Below are 23,791 nucleotides of genomic sequence, written 5' to 3' on the forward strand. Positions count from 1 at the left end.
AGACAAGAAGACAAAGAAATATCAAGGACGTCCTTGGAGAAAGAGCTGGTGCAGAAGTAAAATAAATCAGCTTTTTCTGAATTGTTTCCCTTGTGCACAAACTTTTATACCTGTAGGTGTGTTTTCCTCTTTAATGTATTCAAATAAGGCGTATCTCTACTTGACCAATTGGAAGACATCTCTGGCCCTTTTAAATTTAGAAAAAGTCCCGCAGTTTGGTCGCAAGATCAAACACCTTTTGTTAAATAAGGTAGAAGCAGACTCTCCGAATTCATGGTGGTTTATGGCTTTCACAGATCAGTGTGAAAAGCTAGAACTTCCTACTGATTGTTTCCCAACAGACAAAGAGCAGATCGGAGATCTTGGCAAACAATCTGCTTTAACTACAGTAAAATATATCAATAGGTCAGAATATGTTATACATTTTAAAACTATAATTATGGTATTTCAATCAAGTCATGATAAATTCTAAAACTAACTTATTTTAAATTTATTTTCTTAACACTATCCAGCCTCCTGTGGCTCTACAGCCATCTGGACAAAAAGAAACAAATGCAGAAACCTCACAGGTAGCTGTGAAATTCTGGTTTCTCTTCTGCTCTGCCAGGAACAAACCTTTAATACTTTATTTTAATTCAATGTAAAGTTCTCCAAAAACCCAATTTGTTCTTCTGCACTCAGCATCTCCAAGGTTTAGTCCTGATATCAAACCAAAAGCAATAGATATAATATCAACAGAAAATAATGAAGTACAATTCCTGTTTCTAATTAGGAATTAGAAACAAATAAGAATTAAGACATTCATTCACCATAAACCTAAGTATTTTCTAATACTAAAAACATTTTCATGTGATTCTAATATAGTCAGAAATAATACAATTTCAAATACATTCATCATTAACTAAGTTAATTCTAAAACAAGATAATAGAATTTTTAGTCAAAACTTGTTATTAATAACTAAGAAAAATGTCTTACAAATTAAATGTTAGTGATTTAAAACATTTTATGTTATATTCAGTTTTTGCACCATGTCAGATGTTAGTTCTGGAAGACTTCTTATCCTGGTTACGTGAACCGACCAAAGTTCCCTTTCTCAGAGTAATTCAAGTGATAATGTCCTCCACCTTCCTGCATATGTTAATTTATGACCTCCTGTCTTTAATGATAAGACTCCAGGGGTCTGAGCCAAAATTCTCTTGCAGATTCTCTATTCTCCTTTGTACTTTAAATACTTCGGGTTTTAAATCACTCACACAAACCTGTTCAAACTTAAGAAATTCGTTCTAAAAGGTTTAAACTGTGTTAAACACTCAAAATCATAATTTTTCTCAACAAGGTGAAGATAGATTTAAAAAGAAAATAAAACGGGAGACCGCGGATAATACAGGAAATATTCACTTCCGCATTGCAATGGTCCCATTTCCAAATAAGGTATGAGGCTGACAGTGGTCCGTCGCCGCCACTTTCTGTTTGCTGCAGCGAGGTGTACTTGCCTCAGTTCGCGCCAAGCTGCGCTGGGGAGAGGTAAGTGCACTCAGTTGTCTTGCAATTGTGGATTAAAACATTCAAAATGTTATATAAAAAGAGGGTATGCTGCTCAACTCATAAGTTGTAAATAGTTGTTTAACCTATTGATGTTTAGCACAGCACTGTTCTGGGTATTTAATTCCCACGGTTTTTTGCATTTATTCGGGTTATCCGGTAACATGGTTATTTTATTTATTTATTTTTGTTCTGTTGGATGGTAAAGGTGTGTGTGGGAAAGCCAGAGCCAGGAGCTGCTGCTGAACTTGGTTTTGTTTTAAACAGGTATGTGAGTTATTTCAAAATGTTACCCGGTTGTTGTATATTTTTATATTGTGATGGAAAATTGTAACTTTTGGGCAGATTTCAGTTTTATTTTAATTGTTTTTACGAATGCAGATTTTATTTTATTATTATTTGTGAACTTTAATTAGTTTTATCCAATTCCTCTGAGTTCGCGCCAAGCTGCGCTGGGGAGAGGTGTGTGTGGGAAAGCCAGAGTCAGGAGCTGCTGCTGAACTTGGTTTTGTTTTAAACAGGAATAAATCGTCGTAAATCCTGGTTCCTGCTTTTTGGCTGTATAAAAGGGAAGTTCAGCATCCAAAGTGTATCCACTACTTCACTGCAGCTGGAGTGTCAAACTGATCTCTCTGGTCATGGACAGCGACAAGGACAGCACAGGCAAGAAGCCCAACTATGGTAAGTCAGGTTAGCTATATATTGAGTCTGTTACGATGTATGAAATATCTATAAACAAAAATATTTGTTTTTGTTTATAGATATAAACTGATGAAAATGACCGATGGATCAAAAATGTGCCAGCACACGGAGCAGAAAATCAGCCAACACAGAGCAATCAGACTTTACTTTTTTATTCTTTTTTAGCGCTAAAAAAGGAGACGCTTACCCTTACAGACTAAGTCAATGTGACCGAGTCTATACAGCATCTGATCAAAAACGGGAAGATTCGTTTACTATACTGTAAGAACGTACCCCGTGGTCATCCAACGTCTTACGTCAGTTCTGCATCAACTAAGTTTCTATTTCCTGGGAGATGAGAGTCTGAGGAGTCTCTGTATGTGTTACATTTACCAAGGCCTTTGTGTGAAAATATGAGAATGTAGTGTGTGAAAGCATGTGAGTGTAGCTTGACCTTGATAAGCACCTCAACAGCTCCCCCTTTTGGTCTCAACAAGACCACTCAAAACAAGGAAAAAGTAAAATAATGAAAGAAATAAGAGGGGGGCTGTACATCCTCAAGTAGACACTGTCCCTTCCGGAAAGCTTCCCCGGAGGCTTCTTCCACCCGCACCCTCCACCAGTTTTTGTCTTTTATTAATTTCATGTCATTTCATTTCATGTTTGGGGGTAAAAACGGACAGGGCACCCCTATGCCTCCTAGGCGGTGGATTAAAATCACAATGTCCCCTTTACAATCTGGTAAAACACATCTGGAAAGAAAATTGTTGAAGGGTGTTAGGGTGTTAAATTTAGTTGTTTTTTTTTTTGTTTGTTTTTTTTAATTAGTCAACCGTCCATGGCATGACTGCTTTGTTTGTTGGTTGTTGTTTTTTTTGTTTTTTTTTTTTTAAATAAAATGCTTCCTGCAGTTTGGGAGAATTTCATCATCTCTAACTATACATCAAGCACACTGCTGAACCATCACTTTGTGGAACCAATATTATAACCGTTACTTTATAATTTATGTATTTTTTTAATTTTTTTTTTATTATTATTATTTTTGGTTTGTTACCTCAGGTCAACGCCATGCCATAGAAGGATAATGAACTGTAAAAGAGCAAGGTCTGAAAGTTTTTATGTTAGTTTATTTTATATTTTTGATCTTTATTGTTAGTAAGAAAATTAAAAACAGTGAGTGTTAGATCTATTAAAATTCAAAATGTTAGGACAATATTTCAAAACTTAATAAAATGCAAACTTGAATAAAGTGTCAGGTTAATATTTTAAATTGAGTAAAATGTTAAACGGTGAAATCCATCAAGTGTTAGATAATATGTAAAAATGCAAAAAAGTCAACAAAATTGTAAGATTAATATATGTTTTTAAAAGTTAAGAACTCAACACTAATCAAATTTAATAAAAGGTAGGATGAACCAAAGTTAGTTATGACTTAAAACTTAATAAAATGTGAAATTAGAAATGTTAAGGTACTACTTGTTAATGTCAATGAAGCAGTAATGAAGTATGTATAAAACAATGTACTAGTGAGTTAATAAACCAAACTTATAGAAATTTCTATGTAATATTTGAAAGTTAATGAACTAGAGAGAAGATGCAATGTTAAATGAAATGGGACGATAAGAAAAGCTTATAAGTAATGAGTCTAGAAAGGCACAGAACAGACAATGAACACATTCATAAAACAACAAACCAATGCAATAAATCAGGATCAAGGCAGCACAGTCAAAATATACTGATATGAATTAACTATGATGAAGAAATAAGTAAAACTACTTTCTAAGTAAAGCATAATATTTCAATAAAATTGAATCATATCAGTCTCTATATAACGAGACCTATCAACGTCAAATCGGTTTCTGCGTGTGTCCAGATGTTGAGGCGGCGCAGCTCGATGGGAAACCCCGACAGTGCCTGCGAGGCTTCAGTGGCGTTTCAGCTGTAAGTTGGTCCATCAATCGTGGAAGGCGCCTACAGTCTGACATCCTGGCAGACCCAGAAAGGATTAGACTTCATTCTGTAACATAAAAACACAACCAAAGCGAAATCAATGGATTATATAAAGAAAATTAAAGTGAAGGAAAGCATTTTTTTTTTTTCACTAGATACTAGTACTGCCCTTAAACTCTGGAAAGCTGGATTTTCACGGATCTTTCACGTTCCCGGAAAAGCATCTGATAGACAAGTGGCTGTCTCTCACTGCTGCTGCCTTTTTCTATGGTTGAGGTGATGCACCGCACAGCCAAGGACCTCATACAGGGAACACAGCAGCATCCACAGGTGATCAGGAGAGCAAAGAAAGTTGCCACAGAACCCAGCAGAGAGATAATGATGTCTTTGTACTTCCCGAACGTGTTAACGAGCCACTGATCCAAGGGATTGGTCACTCCAGAGTGTTCGTGTATGGTTTTGCTCAGGGCTTTGAGTCCTTCCAGTGCCTTGGTCACCGTCCCATCCGGGGCTGTGTTATTGGGCACAAACACACAGCACATATCCCCAAACATTGCACAAACCCCCTCTTTTTCAGCTAGTAACATGTCCAATGCTATTCGGTTTTGAACAGTCATTAACGAGGTGGGGCCTAGCTGTCCGGCCAGCCCTTCAACTGCATCGCTAGTCAAATTTGTTAGCCTGAGCAGATTGTAATGCACATAATTGTAATGCACATAACACCCAACATTTTTGTTGGGTGTTATGAATAGAAGAAGACTTTCAAAGCCTGCTGCAACCTGGTCTGCTAGTTTGTATTGATTCGGAACCCCGCGAGGAACACCAATGCTGTCAATATATGTAGGGGAGTTTGCCTGCAAATCAAAAACGCTGCGCCTTTTACGTGAGGAATTGCTTTCGTCCACCGGTTGTTTTTCTCCCAGTATGATCACTTGTGCTCTAAGTCGGACCATGGCACAAACCCCTTTCATATTTGTGTCAACTCTCACAAATAGTTTGCTTCCTCCGCACAGATAAAATAACCCATCTCTAGCCCATGTGCCTATTAAATGTCCTGGGAGAGTGGTGTTACACCAGCTCGCATCAATCTGACCTACACTGACATTACCTGTTGTTAAATTGAAGCAGACATAATTGTCTTTAACTGGGATGGCTGGCACCATTCGGGTTTTGTTGTTGACTGCCGGAAACAATGCTGTTAAGTCTTCACATCCGGAGGGTTGTCTCATTTTAGTCATGCTAAGCATGCAGTTAAAACCCCAAACATCAGATTGAATCAAAGGTGCTGGCACGGTGTACATTTTAGGTCACCCCGCTGTGCAGGCCACACAATTAGACATCTGGTGATCTCGAACTGTTGCTGTTAACCAGTCTAACCATAAATTGGTTCCTGTATAACCGGTAGCTAACATTACCACATCAGCAGGGGTCAATTTAGAGTAGTCGAAAGTAATCACCTTTCCAGTTTGCTTATTTAAAAATCCTGGATCTGCAATATTTTGGGAGGAATCAGATTTGTTTTTGGGTGGTGTCAGAAGATTAACTTGGATGACTTTTAGAGGGTCTCCTCCGCTTGCTTCAACCCCAATTACAATGTACATCCGTTCAGGATTGCTGTCATACAGTGACTGATGTACGTCATGCAAGGATAAAATGAGCGGATTATCTGTGGGTGAATAAAGTCTGGCAAAAGACATCTTATTTACCTGAGTACTGGGCAAACGGGAGTGGGTTGGTGTCCACCATGGCCCTGTGTAATGAGTGACCGTATCCCAGCTAGGGCAGAGTTGACAGTAAGGACACCACCCATTCTCACAAGGTTCGTAACACCTGTTAATGTTAAAGTCCATACACAAATACACCTCCCAGCTTTTCCATTCCACTGGATTGCCCCCGCAGTCAACGATGTCACACAGGTCAAATCTAAATGCCGTGTCCGAGCCCTTGTAATAGTTCAATGTTAGTACAGGTTGTTGGTCATCTGATTTGCGTCTGCTGCCGTCAGTCTCATGTTCTGAAGGGGTGTCTCTAGGTACTATACGGTGTGGTGGCAAGGTCGTCTGTGCGTGATCAATCAATCAATCAATCAAATTTTATTTGTATAGCACATTTCAGCAGCAAGGCATTTCAAAGTGCTTTACATAATTAAAATAAAAACAGAAATAAACAGTGAGAAAGAGAGAAATTTAAAAAATAAAAATAAAAAAACAAACTCCCGTTGTCCTTTGCGGAATTTAACTAACTATAGAGGACTCCGCCGTCCTTTGCGGAATTTAACTATTTCATAGAGGACTCCGCCGTCCTTTAGCAGGGGACGCCGCCGTCCCACACAGAATTTAACTAACTTAGAGTTAGGGGAGTCTGCCCTCCCGCGGACTTTAACTGCTTTTATTGTACCTGACAGTGCCTAGGATTCTCAGGGTTTAACTTCTTACCAGAGGACGCCGCCGTCCCACACAGAATTTAACTAACTTATAGTTAGAGGAGTCTGCCCTCCCGCGGACTTTAACTGGTTTTATTTTATTTTTATTTTATTTTAATTTTTATCGTTTTTTATTTTTATTTTTTATTTTCTTAAGACATCAAAACCCGCACTCTAACCCTAATTTAGCCATAAGCAACTCTAAACAGGTGGGTTTTAAGTTGAGATTTAAAGGCACCCAGTGTTTCAGCTGTTTTACAGTTTTCTGGAAGTTTGTTCCAAATCTGTGGTGCGTAGAAACTGAATGCTGCTTCTCCTCGTCTGGTTCTGGTTCTGGGGATGCAGAGCAGACCAGAACCAGAAGATCTGAGGGTCTAGATGGTTGGTACAGTAATAACAGATCTATAAGGTATTGTGGTGCTAAACCGTTCAGAGATTTATAAACTAACATCAGTATTTTAAAGTCTATTCTCTGAGCTACAGGGAGCCAGTGTAGGGACTTTAAAACTGGTGTTATGTGCTCTATCTTCCTGGTTTTAGTGAGAACCCGAGCAGCAGCATTCTGGATCAGCTGCAGCTGTTTGATTGATTTATTAGTCAGACCTGTGAAGACGCTGTTGCAGTAATCAATGCGGCTAAAGATAAATGCATGGATGAGTTTCTCTAGATCGTGCTGAGACATAAGTCCTCTAATCCTAGAGATGTTCTTCAGGTGATGTGTGATGTGTCCCATGCACCCGAATGTACTCTAAGCCAAAAACCATCCATGTCATCACTAATGCTATAGTACCCAATACTGCTACCGTGTGCCAAGGGTGTGTCTGGAGCACCCAGCGGATGGAGATGCGAGTGGGTGCAGGCATGTTAAGTGCGTGTTACCGTTGCTGGTTCTGGTTCCGGGGCGGCTGCACACTGTGACCAGTGGTACCAGGTGTCACCTTTGGTTTTAAGTTTTACTGCGTGGGCTGTTCTTTCCACCACTTGGTAAGGTCCAGTGAACCTAGGTTCTGTCCACTTTCGTTTGATGACTTTCAACCACACCCACTGGGTGGTGGGCTCCGTGGGAGTCGATTTCTCTGTTTGTTCCCCTTGGATTCTACACCATTCTCTCTTTAAAGTCTGTAACTGAGAAAAATAGTCTTTCCTCGTTAGAGGGTGTAGGTCACCTGAATCCTCTGTTGGTGGTCGGGGTCCTGGAAAACTTTGTCCAGTGGTGATCTTGAACGGCGTCAATCCTGTCCCAGAGTTGACCGAGCACCTGATGGACATCAAAGCCAAAGGTAATGCATCAACCCAGTTTAATTTGGTCTGTGCACAGATTTTAGCCAATTTTGTCTTTAAGTTCTGGTTCATTCTTTCTACTTTTCCTTGAGATTGCGGGTGGTAGACGGTTCCAAACCTGTGTTTGAGGCCGAGGTGGGCCTCCACTGTTTGTAGATCTTTATTCTTAAAATGGGTTCCATTGTCTGACCTGATTTTCTCTGGAAACCCGTGCCTGGGGATGTAATGGTTGATCAGACATTTTATCACCGTCTTACTGTCCTCTTTTGCTGCTGGCCAGGCCTCTGGCCAACCTGCGAAAGCATCAACACACACCAGCAGATATCTTTTGCCTTGCACTGTGTTCACCATATCTGTAAAATCCAACACAATTTCTTTCCCTGGACATGTAAGTGGAGGAAACTGTCCCTGTGGGGGATTTAAAGTTTTCTTAGGATTGAACTGTCCACACCTTTCAAAATTTTGCACAAAATGTTTCACCATATCAAACATGTAAGGGTGCCACCATCCTTTGAGGTTGTGCAACATCCGTTTAGTCCCCACATGTCCAACCCCATGAGCTTCCTGGAACAGCTCCTGTTTTCTCCCAGGGGGCAGAATTAACCTGCCGTCTGGGCCCCTCCAGCATCCATTTGTTTCAGTGGCACCCCTGTGCTTCCACATGTTTTTCTCCTCTGGAGACGCCCCCTTTTGACATCTTTTCACCTCTTCCAGCGTCAGTTTGTCTTTTAATTCCTCCTCAGAGGAACACACCATCATGAAATCTTTGTAGCCTGCAGCTATTTTTGCTGCTCTGTCGGCTGCCTGGTTCCCCTTGGCAACTAATGTGTCTGTTAGATCATGGCCTTTACATTTTATGACTGCTACTCTTTCTGGCAACAGTAATGCTTCTGCCAATTCTTTTACCTCACGCTCATGTTTGATGGGTTGCCCACTTGCTGTCAAAAATCCTCCTCTCATCCATTGGCAAAGTTCCACATGGACTGTCCCCGCCACATAGGCTGAATCTGTGTAGATGTTTGCCTGTAACCCTTGGGCAAGCTTTAACGCTTCCGCCACTGATTTATTTCTGCCCTCTGTGCAGATGCTGGTCCTTCCAGTCTTTCTGCTTTTCTTGTGAGAAAGCCTGCTTCAGTGCTTTCTACTACTGCAAACCCAGCTCTTAGTTCTTGTGTGTGGTGTCTAAAACAACAACCATCTGTAAAGAACTGTCTCACCTCTGGCCCAATCCAGGGAGTTGCTTCCAGGTCTGGTCTTACCTTTTCTGACTTTGCCACCAATTCTGCACACTCGTGTGGTTCTCCGTCTGCAAAACAGTCTGCCATATTTATGCCTTCATGAGTGAATGAAATGTTCGGAGCTTCCAGGACTTTGGAAAGTCTTTGTTGTCTCAACGCTGTCATGGTGAAACTCTGTGAGTTTACATATGCCACCACACTATGTGTAGTTAACACCTGCAGTGCATGTCCCATGACAATATGTGCGGTTTTTTGAATCAGTTTGGCTATCCCAGCTGCGTGTTGCGTGCACGGGGGATGCCTTTTTTCCTTGTTGTCCATCATTACAGATGAGTACATCAGTACCTTTCTCTCTCTCCCTTTTTTCTGGAACAAAACCCCATTAACAGCAATTTTTGTTACAGAAACATCAAGAAAAAACGGCAAGGTGTAATCTGGGAGGGAGAGTTCTGCAGCTAATGCCATGTGTTGTTTTAGCGAGATGAAAGCTTGTTCTGCCTCAGTTGTCCAAATGAGGAGACTGTTCAGATTTCGCATGCCTTGTTCTTTAACCAAGGCCCGAAGTGACTGAGTTAGGTCAGTGTAGGAGGGAATGTAGCTCCTGCTGTAGCCAGTCAAAACCAGAAAAGAGAGCATGTCTTTAACTCTGGTGGGTTTAGGATGCTGTAAAATGGACTGCTTGTGGGAAGGAGACATGCTAGTTGTTCCTGCTGAGATTATCCTCCCCAGAAAAGAAACTTGCTTTCTCGCAATCTGCAATTTGTTTTTACTGACCTTAAAGCCTGCCTGATGTAGGTGCTGCAAGACCAGGGAGGTCGCTTTAACGCAGGTCTCCGCAGTGGGGGCAGCCAGCAAAAGGTCGTCCACATACTGTATGAGGGTCGTGTGTGGAGGGAGAGGACACTCCTGCAAAATATCCTTCAAAACTTGGTTGAAGAGGCCTGGAGAAAGGGCAAAACCTTGGGGCAGCCTGGTGTAACGCCACTGCTGTCCCCTGTAAGTGAATGAAAAGTAATCCCTGCAGCTTTCGGCCAGAGGGAGACAGAAAAATGCATTTGCCAAATCAATACATGTATACCACTGCTGACCGGGAGTTAAGGCAGCAATAGAAACATATGGGTTGGGAACCGGGACAGTTGGTGTTTTGAGAACTGCATTTACAGCTCTGAGGTCATGGGCCATTCTGTATTTGCCGGTACCTTTTTTCTCCACCGGTAGAATGGGAGTGTTCCAGTCAGACTGTGAGGGTTCCAACACGCCAGCCTCAATCAGCCCTGTTATTGTCTCTGCGATGCCCTGTTCAGCTGCAGGTTTGTGTGGATACTGAGGAATCCAAAGGGGTCTCTCAGAGTCCACCTGAAACGAAATAGGAGAACAGGAAAGAAGCCCAACATCTGTGGGCGACTCCGCCCAGAGAGATGTGGGCATGGATGTTATTAGTTGTGCCGCTAGTGGGTGGTCAGATTTTTCCCTACCATGATGTCTGGACACTTGTTCATGATGGAGCTCTACCTGTTCAGAACCTGAAAAACTGATTTTATATGTGTCAAGAGAGGGGGAGAAAGACAAACCTGGTGCTGCGGTGACAACCCAATCTGTGGCTTCGAGGGCTTGTTTAACCATGCCGCCCAACTCCTTAGCTTGATGCTCAGGGTGCAGAAAGAGTGAAATGTGAGGCACAGCTTCTTCAGACATTTCATACCACTGTAATTGCTTTCCTGTAAGACAGACAGCAGCAGCCACACCACCAGGAGCCACAGAAATATCTGAACTTTTTACCTCCCTGGTTGTTTCCTCCACAGAGGAAAGGAAGGCTTCCTGGTACCATTCAGTGTTTTCCCTGTCATAGAAAGGGTGACATGAGGGGGTCAGGCGGGGAGACATAGGGACGCAGAGCCAGGATCCAGGGCTTCCAGGTCATGAATGTTGGCATCAGGCTGCTGGAGGCTAAGTTCGTTAAGAGGCCCCAGTAGATATCAGCATACTCAGACACCACGGGCTGCATGAGAAATTGTCCATCTGTGTGGAAATTCCCACAAGGTAGGGAGGTGCCATCAGGAAATGCAACAGTTAATCCATCAGCAGAACACATGACTGTAGCACCCATCTTTATCAGCAAGTCTCTGCCTAGTAAATTAACTGGAGTTGTGGGAGAGCTCACAAATGAATGTTTCATGTGCTGATTACCCAATCTGAAGGACAAAGGCGTAGTGAATGGCAGACTCTGTTCAGTCCCTGAGAACCCTGTGTTACGGCCCAAGGCCTTTTCCTCTGGGTCTCTAACATCCATGTCTTTAATTGGTGCAGATTGGAAGTGGAGGCAGCTGGCCAGTGTCTCCAGATCCACCTTAAGACTCACCACTTCCTCTGACTGAGCAGCTCTTTTCTTTCTGTCTCCCTGCCACTCTCTCCCTTTGTCCCTTTCTTTCCCAACCAGTTATGACTTTTGTTAAATAAATTCCTTTTTAAGTTATTCCATGCATTGCTTCCCTTTCATTTGTTATGGTTTAAGAGCCAGACCATAACAAATTGGGGGCTCGTTCAAATTTATGTTAGTGTTGTTGGGTTAGTTAAGTGGTAAACATTGTTTGTTAATTTAACTGGGAAGCTAGTGTGGAAATCTTGAGTTTAGTTTTGGGAAAATGTTTTTTTTTCTCTCTCTCTCTCTCGTCTCTGGTTTGGCGTAAGTTGCCTGATTTCGTCCCTTCTGATAAGCCCATTGGTAAGTCTTAATTGTTGACTGATTTGTGCAATTCATTATGTCTCATCTGAACTGATTCCCCTGTAGGCCTCAGCATGTCTCCCCTTTTGGGATTCATGTGCTCAAAAACAGTAGTGTGGGATCATATGGTTGGAGCAGTTGTCTCGGGGGCACGGCCATAGTGTTGGGGGGTTGCCAATTTTCTGGTCGCCTTTTCCACTCTATTGGTATTAAGTGCATAAATACCCACCGTCCCTGATCTCTGAAGACTAGGGTTGAGCTAGAAAGTTTCTGATAGGCAGTTAGAAGGGAGGTTTGGGTTGATTGGTTTGTGTTGCACAGATTGTCAGCAATTAAAAGTTTGAAACACTGTTTTGTGATTAAGACTTTAGTCATGTCTGTGGAAGACTTTAATAAATCTCCATCGGCAGGATTTTTGGAGCAGTGTTCTAGAGAACAACTAGTAAAAATTGCTGAACACTATAAAATAAGTGTCGGTGATAAAAGGTTGAAAGACAATGTTAAAGCAATTTTAAGGGAGAATTTAATTGAGATGGGTGTTTTGTCGTCACCTTCCAGACCTGACGATTTGGGTGCTCAGGTTGTAAAGTCTGACGTTTTGGATTTTGAACAACAAAAAGAGATGTTAAGGTTGAGAATGCAACTGGAGAAAGAAAAGGAGTTGGCTTTAGAGAGGTTACGACAGCAGGCAGATTTGGATAAGGCTCTTGCTTTGGAAAAAATGAGACAGGAAATTGAATTGGCAAGAATAAATTTGGAAAGTGAGAAATTAAATCTGGTGAAAGATGGCAAATTGTCTGCGGAATCTTGTGTTGGGGACTCAAAATGCAAACCCTCTGATGTATTAAATGACTTGCGTTTGGTGCCTAAGTTCAGTGAAAAGGATGTTGATACTTTTTTCACTTTGTTTGAAAGGGTTGCACACACAAGAGATTGGTCTGATTCAGACCGCATAATTTTGCTTCAGTGTGTTTTGATTGGTCGTGCTCAGGAAGCGTTTTCTATGTTGAGCTTGAATGATGGCCAAGATTATGCCAAGGTTAAAGCTGCAATATTGAAAGCATATGAATTAGTCCCTGAAGCATATAGACAAAAGTTTAGAAACTGGAAAAAAGGTGACAAAACTTATGTGGAGTTTGCAAGAGATTTGGAAATTCATTTCAACCGATGGTGCACTTCCTCTGATGTTAAGACACTTGGTGATCTCTGTAATTTAATGGTTTTGGAACAATTTAAAAACTCTGTTTCTCATAAAATTGCAGTGTACATTAATGAACAGAAGGTTAAAACTGTGTCAGAAGCTGCAGTCTTGGCTGATGATTTTGTTTTGACACATAAAGATGCAAGTGGAGAGCACGCAGAGAGCACACATTCTGGAGGTTCTTTTTTGGATCGCAGTAACCATGATCTGGACAAAATTTGTAATTATTGTCACAGAAAAGGTCATTGGAAAAAAGACTGTGCTTTGCTGAAATCCAGAAATAAAATGGAACTCAGGTTAAACCAGCAGCGTTTGCTGCATCAGTTTCTGTGAATGTTCCTCACAAAATGGCTGAAGTGTCATCTTCTGGGAAACCTGACTTGAGTTCTTACAAACCATTTCTGTTGGAGGGACATGTTTCTTTGGTTGGGAGTGACGTTAAGATGCCAGTTACAATCTTAAGAGATACTGGTGCATACAATTCATTCATTTTGGCATCCGTTTTACCTTTTTCAGATGAGTCTGACACTGGATTATCTATACCTGTGTTGGGTATGGGCATGTCTGTGTTTTGTGTTCCAGTACATAAACTTGTGCTCCATTCAGAGTTGTTTGAAGGAGAAGTAAGAATGGGTGTGAGACCAGCGCTGCCTGTGATGGGTGTTACAGTTATACTGGGGAACAATATAGCTGGAGGGAAAGTCTGGCCTGATCAACCAGAGTCTCCAGTTGTTGTTTCAGTACCTTTGATCAGCAGTGGTCCTGATGAAAATGAAAAATCACACCCTGACATTTTTCAAGCATGTGCTGTGACACGGGCAATGAAAGCATCCAGTGATGTACATCAGGATGAAGATGTCAGAAAAGATGAACAGATTTCCTCTTGTCTGTCTAATATTCCTCTGTCTATTCCACAGGATGATCTGGTGCAGGAGCAAAGATCCGATCCCACCATACAGCATTTATTTCAGTCTGCATTACCTGTTGAAGAGATGCAGAGCCATGCTCATGGATACTTTGTTGAAAACAAGATATTGTTAAGGAAGTGGATGCCATGTGGTGAGAATGGTATTGGGGAGCCAGTTTATCAGGTTGTGGTACCTTTGAAATGGCGTGACATGGTCTTGCAGGTGTCCCATGATGAATCAGGACACATGGGAGTTAGGAAAACCTACGATCGCATTTTGAGAAATTTTTTTTGGCCACGACTGAAAAAAGATGTATCATCTTATATTAAAACTTGTCACACCTGTCAGCTCACTGGTAAACCCAATCAAGTTCTAAACCGGGCACCACTGCATCCTATTCCAGCTATTGGTAAACTGTTTGAGCACTTAATAATTGATTGTGTGGGTCCTCTTTCCCCTTCACGTTCAGGTGCAAAGTACCTGTTGACTGTTATGTGCCAAAGCACCAGATATCCAGCAGCATATCCATTGCACACACTTACTGCAAAGTCTGTGATGCGGGCTCTTGTGCAGTTTATTGGCATTTTTGGGATACCTAAAGTCATTCAGAGTGACCAAGGATCTAATTTCTCCTCTCATTTGTTTGCACAGATTTTGAAGCAGCTGCACATTAAGCACAACCAATCTACAGCATACCATGCGCAGAGCCAAGGAGCACTGGAACGATTTCATCAAACATTAAAATCTCTGCTCCGGGCTTATTGTGTTCAGATGGATGCTGATTGGGAGGATGGTCTGCCTTGGTTGTTACTTGCAGCAAGAGAAGTAACACAAGAGAGTATGGGCTTTAGCCCTAATGAATTGGTGTTTGGTCATACTGTGCGTGGTCCGTTAACAGTTTTGAGAGATGAGTGCCAGGATGCTGCACCGCCACAAAACCTGTTGAGTTATGTTAATGGGTTTAAGCAGAGACTCTTTACTGCTACTCAGTTGGCAAAAGAGAATCTATCGTCTGCACAGGAAAAAATGAAGCGTTTGTATGATAAGAAAGCTGAACGTCGTGTTTTTCTTTCAGGTGACCAAGTACTAGCTTTACTTCCTGTTGTGACTTCACCATTTCAGGCCAAATTTTCTGGTCCGCACACAGTTTTGAAACAGCTGTCTGATCAAAACTATCTCATTGCGACTCCAGAAAGGCGGAAGAAACAGCGAATAATTCATGTTAACCTATTGAAACCTTATCATGTTCGCGCTGATAATGTCTTGGTGGATGAAGTTCACCCTGTGTGCATTGCTGAAACAGTGACATCTGCTGGTAATGAAGGGAATGGTGATGGGTTGCCTGTTCCAGATTCAGCCATTTTAACTGGTCGACTCAAGAATTCTGAATTATTGGAAAACATAGATGCTGTGCTAAGTTATTTGCCAGAATCTCAATGCTTTGAGTTGATTCAGTTGATAAAATCCCATCCTGATTTGTTTGCAGATGTCCCATCCTGCACGCACCTGATCGAACATGATATTGAGGTGGGTGATGCACAACCCATAAAACAACGGTTCTACAGGGTTAACCCAGAAAAACGTAAACATCTGGATGCTGAGGTTGACTACATGTTAAAAAATGGCATCGCTCAAGCATCATGTTCAAGCTGGTCTTCACCTTGCTTGCTAGTACCAAAATCAGACAAAACCTATAGATTTTGTTCCGATTTCAGAAAAGTCAATAGCATAACTAAGCCTGATTCATTTCCTCTACCTCGTATGGATGACTGCATTGACCAGATTGGTAATGCTAAATTCATCAGTAAGATAGACCTACTAAAAGGTTATTGGCAGGTCCCTTTAACCAAAAGGGCACAAGAAATCTCTGCCTTTATTACACCAAGTGGATTATATTCATACAATGTTATGCCTTTTGGCTTGAGAAATGCGCCAGCAACTTTTCAGCGCTTGATGAATAAAGTTGTTGGGTGTTTAGAAGGCTGTTCTGTGTATTTAGATGACGTTGTTGTCTATTCTGATAGTTGGTCATCTCACATGGAACAACTCACTGCTTTGTTTGACCGATTGCGGAATGCACATTTGACAGTGAATCTGGCCAAATGTGACTTTGCCCGAGCAACTGTTACTTATCTTGGTCAAGTGGGTCAAGGTAAAGTATGTCCGGTTAGTGCAAAAGTTGAAGCGATTGCAAAATATCCACTACCAACGACTAAAAAGGAACTCATGAAATTCTTGGGATATTATAGAGCCTTCTGCAGAAACTTTTCCACTGTGGTTGTACCTCTGACAGACCTTTTGAAAAACAATGTGAAATACATTTGGTCCTCTGCTTGTCAGCAAGCTTTTGAAGATGTGAAGAAGATGCTGTGTAATTCTCCTGTCTTGCTGGCTCCTGATATGACTAAGCCTTTTCAGCTCCAGGTCGACGCCAGTCATGTTGGTGCAGGGGGAGTCCTTTTGCAACTGGATGACTTTTCAATTGAAAGACCTGTGAGTTTTTTTTCTAAGAAATTTAACAGACACCAGCTGAATTATTCAGTCATTGAAAAAGAGACCCTTGCTCTTATTTGGTCTTTACAGCATTTTGAGGTCTATGTGGGTTCAGGGCCTCTGACTGTATTTACGGATCATAATCCTTTGACCTTCTTAAATTCTTTTTGCAGCCCAAATCAAAGGCTGGTGAGATGGTCATTGTTTCTGCAGTCTTTTTCCTTAGATATTTATCATATCAAGGGGAAGGATAATGTCATCGCGGATGCCTTATCAAGAGCACCAAGACAGTAACATTTTTTCTTTTCTTCTCTCCTACCTGTCTAATAGTCACTTCAAGGTACCAGTTGTTGGGTATGGATGGGATCGGAGAGAATCCAAGTTTTGTTTCATTTCAGCTGGTCTGAGATATTAGTGCACTTAATTTTGTTTTTCTTTATTTCCATATGTTAATGCACAGGTTGTCCAGGGTTCCAGTGGGGACCCTGTCTTGAAGAGGGGGGTGTTACGGCCCAAGGCCTTTTCCTCTGGGTCTCTAACATCCATGTCTTTAATTGGTGCTGATTGGAAGTGGAGGCAGCTGGCCAGTGTCTCCAGATCCACCTTAAGACTCACCACTTCCTCTGACTGATCAGCTCTTTTCTTTCTGTCTCCCTGCCACTCTCTCCCTTTGTCCCTTTCTTTCCCAACCAGTTATGACTTTTGTTAAATAAATTCCTTTTTAAGTTATTCCATGCGTTGCTTCCCTTTCATTTGTTATGGTTTAAGAGCCAGACCATAACACCTGTTAAAGATACAGTTCGTGATGACAGACAAAGAGGAGGGGCAGAGTTCAGTGTGGAGTGTGTGGCTCCGGTGTCAACCAGGAAGTCTGTTTCTCCCCTCCACCGTGGCTGACAGCATGGGGTCTGCAGTGCCCACGCTGTCCGTGGGGTCCTCAGGGGCGTGTCAGTAGTTACCCCGAGTGGGCTCAAAGTCCCACTGAGAGTACTGTCCGGGTCCTTGTGGTGTGGGAATGACACCTGGATTGTGAGGTATCATACCTGGTTGGCCTTGAGGAGGAACAGCAGGTAGTCCATTCCAGCAGTATTTTGCCCAATGCCCAGGGCGGCCACAGTTGTGACATATGTCACCTCCTCCAGTTTGTGACCATCCACCCCTTACTCCACGTCCTCGTCCCATGCCTCCACGAGCACGGCCAGCCCCGCGCCACCCTCCTCCACGAGGGGGTCCTCCGTGCCTGTTTTGGGGATACATATAAGGATAGAAATAGGGAGAAGGAGGTCCTCCCACATATTGATTAGTATTTTGCATATAATTTGGGGTCTCAGTCTGTGTGGGTGAAGCCTGTGAGGAGGGTCCTGTTACCGCAGCTGCTACCATCATGTTTTCACTTTTGTCTCTTTTTTTAGAATTTTTTTGTTTTGCTTCCTGAAGTTGAAGTTTAAGCAGTTGAGTTTCTAGGTCCTTAGTGTCAGATTGTTTTTTTCTTCAACTCATCCTGTGCCTTTAACAGGTGATGAAGAAGATGTCTTTCCCATCTAGCGTGTTCACACCCCATAAGATCAGGATTGTTTTTTATGGAGTCAACGACTTGTTCAGGAACACCTTTTAAGATTGCTTCCCGGAACATTTCAGTCAGGTTGGTATATGGGCCTTTAGGATTAACTATGGTTTGTTTGAGCCAGGTTTCTGCAGATTTATTTATGTATTCCATCGGATTCATGGTATAGTCCCATTCAAATTTAGTGATGGGAGTAGTTGTTGCGAGAGGAAACTGCTGTTTTATTGCTCGAGCCAAAGGCGTCATGACGTGATGTACTGCAGTTGCATTATTTACATTTTGTGTCCCCGCTGCACTCTCCACCTCTCTCATGACCATGCCTGACATGCATCTGCTCATTATTGCTCTGAAATCACCCACAGCCAAAGTCATCCCTGAAGTCAGCAGATCTAACTCTGCCAACCAGAGGCTTCCACCCGCAGTAATACTGGGGAGTTTGTCCACGATGGCGTCTCTGTCACCCAAGGGGAAAGGAACATATTTCTGATCACCCGCACTGTTTCTTAAAAGAGGATAAGCCCCTGTGTATTTTCTCGGCAGGCCGTGCTCGTATCCTGTGTCTACTCTCACTTCTTCGAGGCCCCAATTATCTGTGGTCCCTGGGGGATAAGATATGTGGTACACCTGTCTCAGTTCCTGCTCTTCATTTAATCTGGGTCTTTCTTCTTGATATTCCCTTCTTTTTTTCTCCTGTGAGTCACTTCTGTCTCTGAGATCCTCCTCTGACACCCATGTTCCCTGTGCAGCGAGTGAAACTGTAACGTTTCTGCCCGGTTTTTGCAATGTCTCATCTGTCTGCCTCTGTTCAACCTTATCACACAAGTCCTGCAATTTTTGAGCAGACTTAAGGAAGGTATCATTTAACTGTGACCAAACCGCCGGGTCCAGTGTAGACGCTAGACGCGGCTCTGGAGTTTGATCTAATGTTATCCACTGTGGAGTTCTGGCACCGCTCACACCAACACCAGGTGTTGGTGTGTCTTGTGGGGCGACTGTTTCTCCCTCCACTGCCAAAGTTCCCTCTGTGATGTTGATTATAGGATATATTCCTCTCGCGGGGTGAGCTCCGTCTCCCGCATACGGGGGTGGAGGTAAAGTTTGCTTAATCGTTTTGTGTTCAGAGTCGGTGGCAACGTTCTGTTTTTTTTGTTCAAATGCGTGAGATATTCCTTGCCATGAAACCAATATTTTTTCTCTCAGCTTGACCTCTCTGTCTGCTTTTTCCCTATCTTTTTTGCAGCCTATTTTGGTAAAAACTCCTGCCTCTCCTTCTTTTTCCATAGTTTCAATCAGTTTTCCCTTAGCATCCATTACGCCTTCCAGCAAGTATTTCCCCAAAGGCTGTCTGTTTAGCAGGTCGCCTCCTTTCTTATGGACCAGGGATTCCAACCCTGCTTTCAGCTTTTCTTTTTCTCCCTTATTTTGATATTCATCATGGTCCTCCAAATGGGTTATTAATGCGTGTATTTGTTCACCGAGCGTAATCCATGGCCCGGTACCCCATTTTGGATCATATTGTTCCCTGTCAAGTTCACTCTCCATCTTTTTAGGCTCAAAATTTAGGTTTCAAAAATCACCTCTCTTTTTTTTTGTTGTTTTGCTCGCACGGCGGCGAGGAAATCAAACGCAGCAGAAAGAATTGTCAACAACCACAGATAAAATCAAAAACCTCCCACTGATTATAGTTCCCCAAGGTTTACCATGGTTTTAAAACACATTACCATAAACAGAAAAGAGTACACTTTAACACATGGCGGCTGCTCAGCGGCAGAAGCTTACACACACAGCTGACAGACACACACAGCTTTACACAGAAATGGATCCACGCTTTTCAGCTCCTATTTTTGTCCTCTTTCAACTCTTATTCTATAGAGGATCAGATCGCGATCAACCTTATTTCATACTTATCCTCTGGTGGACCCTCTCAACACTTTTGTGTCTCTTGAGTAAGTCTCAGATTGGCTACCGCGTTCTTTTCCGAGGGCAGTATTCCTCGAGGATAAAACCGACAAAACCTAGCCTTAACCTTTCCCGCGTCCAGGAAAGGCTGGGGACGGCCAGTTCCCACTGCAAGCTAATCAACCTTAACACCTAAATCTTCACACCTAAAAACTACTTAGTTTCTTCACACCTAAAAACTACTGTTTCTTCTCCATACTCCTATGAACAGTTACACATGCAGACAGGCCAATCAACTGCAATATGACGGAAATGTAGACAGCTCAAGGAACCACGGCTGATGACTGAAATTTAGACAACCCAATGGAAACAGTGCAATGGTGTATGTTAAGGAAAAGTTTCCTTACCTTTTGTGTGGGCCCAAACACCAGAGCACTGCATCCAGCAGGCTGCGCCTGAACGGCCAATCCAATCTCTGCTCGTGTCTCAACACAAAACCATCCTCTGCTACCAATTGATGAAAATGACCGATGGATCAAAAATGTGCCAGCACACGGAGCAGAAAATCAGCCAACACAGAGCAATCAGACTTTACTTTTTTATTCTTTTTTAGCGCTAAAAAAGGAGACGCTTACCCTTACAGACTAAGTGAATGTGACCGAGTCTATACAGCATCTGATCAAAAACGGGAAGATTCGTTTACTATACTGTAAGAACGTACCCCGTGGTCATCCAACGTCTTACGTCAGTTCTGCATCAACTAAGTTTCTATTTCCTGGGAGATGAGTCTGAGGAGTCTCTGCATGTGTTACATTTACCAAGGCCTTTGTGTGAAAATATGAGAATGTAGTGTGTGAAAGCATGTGAGTGTAGCTTGACCTTGATAAGCACCTCAACAAAACAAAAACATATCTATATGTCATTCTAAGAAATGTTGAATTTACTTAACCAAGTTATATAAGCTGGTTTTACTAAACCTAGTTAATTAAATCTAAGTGAGCATTACACACTTACTTTCTGCATAATAACTTAAGTAAAGACAAATTCAGTTCAGTAAATCCAGCATGTTAGATTTAGTTCATTTGGCTCAGTGCTGTGAAGTTATCTCTACAATATGCTAATAAAATTTACTTATGCCAGTTTAGTTCAGTTAATTCAACATTATTGAGTTCTTGGACTTTGTTGACTAAAATTAATAATTCAAGTTAAATAACCTAGTGAAGTGGAACCAGTTGACATAACTCAGTTAAATAATTCAAATATTAAAATAGTTTGTTTCATTTGATTAATTAAACAAATCTAACCCACTAAAATTTATATTAAAAAGTCCAATTTAAGGACAGCAAAGTCAAACCCAGAAATTATTTGATTATTTGATATAGTTAAGACCAGTTGTGGGATGAAACAAAGCACAAGTACTATACAACAGTACAGTTACGAAGTACATAAGGCTGTTGATGCACCAAAACCCTTCATCAGAATATTCTTCCCATTTCACATTGGTCATGCTCATAGTTTATCTGCTCAGATGGATCATTTTCTTTCTCCCAAATACACGGAGGATGGAGTTCTGAGAATATAATGATGATTCTAATTCAGATTCAAACTTTCTTCTTCACAGGAACAAACGTTACAAGCAACAAAGACCTGAGGATCGTGATGGTGGGAAAGACTGGGATTGGGAAGAGCGCTACTGGAAACACCATTCTGGGTCGACAGTGCTTTGAATCCAAATGTAGCGCAAGTTCCATGACCACTGACTGCTCCAAAGGCTCCAGTAATGTTGATGGACAGCAGGTTGCTGTCATTGACACTCCAGGTCTGTTTGACACCAGGTTTGGAGAAGATAAAACCAGAAAAGACCTGAGTCAGTGCATCTGCTTTGCTTCTCCTGGACCCCACATCTTCCTGGTGGTCGTTGCAATCGGCAGATTCACAGAAGAAGAAAAACAATCTGTGCAAAAGATTCAAGAAATCTTTGGAGAGGCAGCAGAGAGATACAGCATGGTTCTGTTTACTCGTGGAGACGACCTTGAAGATACCACCATTGAAGATTATTTGTCTGGATCCCCAGACCTCCAGTATCTGGTGTCCAAGTGTAACAACCAGTATCATGTCTTCAACAATAGACTGAAAGATAAAAAACCTCAGGTCACTGAGCTGCTGGAGAAGATCAGAACCATTGTTGACAGGAATGGAGGAAGTCACTACACCAATGAGATGTTCCAAGAGGCTGAGAGGAAAATCGAAGAAAAGAAGCAACGCATCCTGAAGGAGAAAGAAGAGAAAATACGTAAAGAGAAAGAAGAACTGGAGAGAAAAATACAAGAGAAATATGAGAAAAAGATGCAGGAAATGAAGGAAGAATTAAAGGGTCAACTGGAGGAGATTGAAGCCATGAAAAATCAACTAAAGGAAGAGCAAGAGAGAGAAATTCAAAAGGAAAAATCTAACCTGCAGGTCGCCTATGAATCCAGAGCCAGAGAGGAAGCTGAACTCTTTAATCCTCTCTATCATCTGGGAAAAGCTGTGGAACACGTTGTCCGGGCCTGTCAAATAATGTGAGGTTACATGTTGTCACCTCGCAGTTGCTACAGAGGATAAAGCAGAACTAATAAGCATTTCTTTCTTTATTGTCTTGATAATTGAGTTAAAGCTCCAGGTAGTGCCATTACTTTTGTCAATAAATATGGTTTCATCAAAGGAAAATACTCCAAATGTCTTCATTATTATTTAATATTATCTGTTGAATCATATTTCCAGTTTAACCAGGTAGACCAACCTTCCCCTTTTTATAGTGATCTAACTTTTAAGACAATGATGTGAACAAAGTTGTTATTCTTCCATTAAATTTTACTAGACAACTTATTTATATCACAGAAATTCACCACAAATGATGCCTCAAAATTACTTTTTTTGAATATACAAGTCCTACTTTGCACCAATAATATCAGAGTTTAGTTCAAATAGGTTCATTCTAATACAATGCAATTATTATAGAGTCAGGTTCAAATCCTATCTACATAAAAAGTGGGTAAAAATTCTTCCACAATGGCTGATAACGTCAAATAGAAAATTATTAATTCAATAATATATGCTGCTTATATGTTGTTGAATCACACTCATTAATTACAATTGGTTTATTGAGTTATTCAATTAAATGTCTTAAAAATTTGTTGGACTCTTGTCGACAGAGGAAATACTTATAAATATTTATCTGACTTGTAGTAATTAAGTCTAAAACTCCTAGTATTTTCAAGCTTCTTTTTGAAGTATGTTTCGTATTATATACATTTGACAAATATTCTAGAAGTGAAGTCATCCCTGCAGGTCTGAGGTGAAGTCAAAGCTCCAATTCCAGCTTCCTGCATGGTTATGCGTTTGCCACGTGTCAGCAGGGACTCTGAAGTTTTACACAACGTCCAGACGGGACTCTGGATTCTTTTCACGCTTCCCTCAGGCTGCAGCAGGGCGTGCTTAAAGGCTGGGATGAGGAAGGTCCAAAACAAACCAACAACTTCCAGAGTTTTACACTATTCTGTTAGTTAACTTTTGATTCATTCTAGCATTTAAAAAAGGTCAGCTTTCTGCAGTTTGCTACCAGTAGCTTGCAACAAAAACACAATCTATTCCCATTTTGGCTTAAAATGTGTTTAAAATACCAAAGAAAACAGACTGACAAACAGGATAATTTTTTTAAACGAACAACCTCGTAACTCAGTTTATTAATTTGGACAATTTGGTTTTTAATAAAATCTATTTATGTACACCTAACAGATATATTTTATTAACGTAACAGGTAAAAAAAGATAATACCTGTTCATTCACACACACTTAAAAGGAAGGCCTCTATATGTGGGCTGTGCTTTCCCTTTGCGCCACTTCTCAG

At 41.5% G+C, this 23,791-nt stretch overlaps 1 protein-coding gene across 1 annotated transcript; it reads left to right on the forward strand.

The window, feature by feature from the left end:
• Window positions 1-855: 855 nt before the first annotated feature.
• On the forward strand, window positions 856-22,605 carry LOC103472914 (GTPase IMAP family member 4-like). Its single transcript, XM_081612768.1, has 3 exons — window positions 856-1,525; window positions 1,752-2,224; window positions 21,524-22,605. The coding sequence occupies exons 2-3, from the start codon at window positions 2,182-2,184 to the stop codon at window positions 22,465-22,467; spliced, it is 987 nt and encodes a 328-aa protein (XP_081468894.1). The 5' UTR covers window positions 856-1,525; window positions 1,752-2,181; the 3' UTR covers window positions 22,468-22,605.
• The last annotated feature ends 1,186 nt before the right edge of the window (window positions 22,606-23,791 follow it).

This window comes from Poecilia reticulata, chromosome 11 (assembly GCF_904066995.2).
Source record: "Poecilia reticulata chromosome 11, P_reticulata-male-v2, whole genome shotgun sequence".
Taxonomy (NCBI): Eukaryota; Metazoa; Chordata; class Actinopteri; order Cyprinodontiformes; family Poeciliidae; genus Poecilia; species Poecilia reticulata.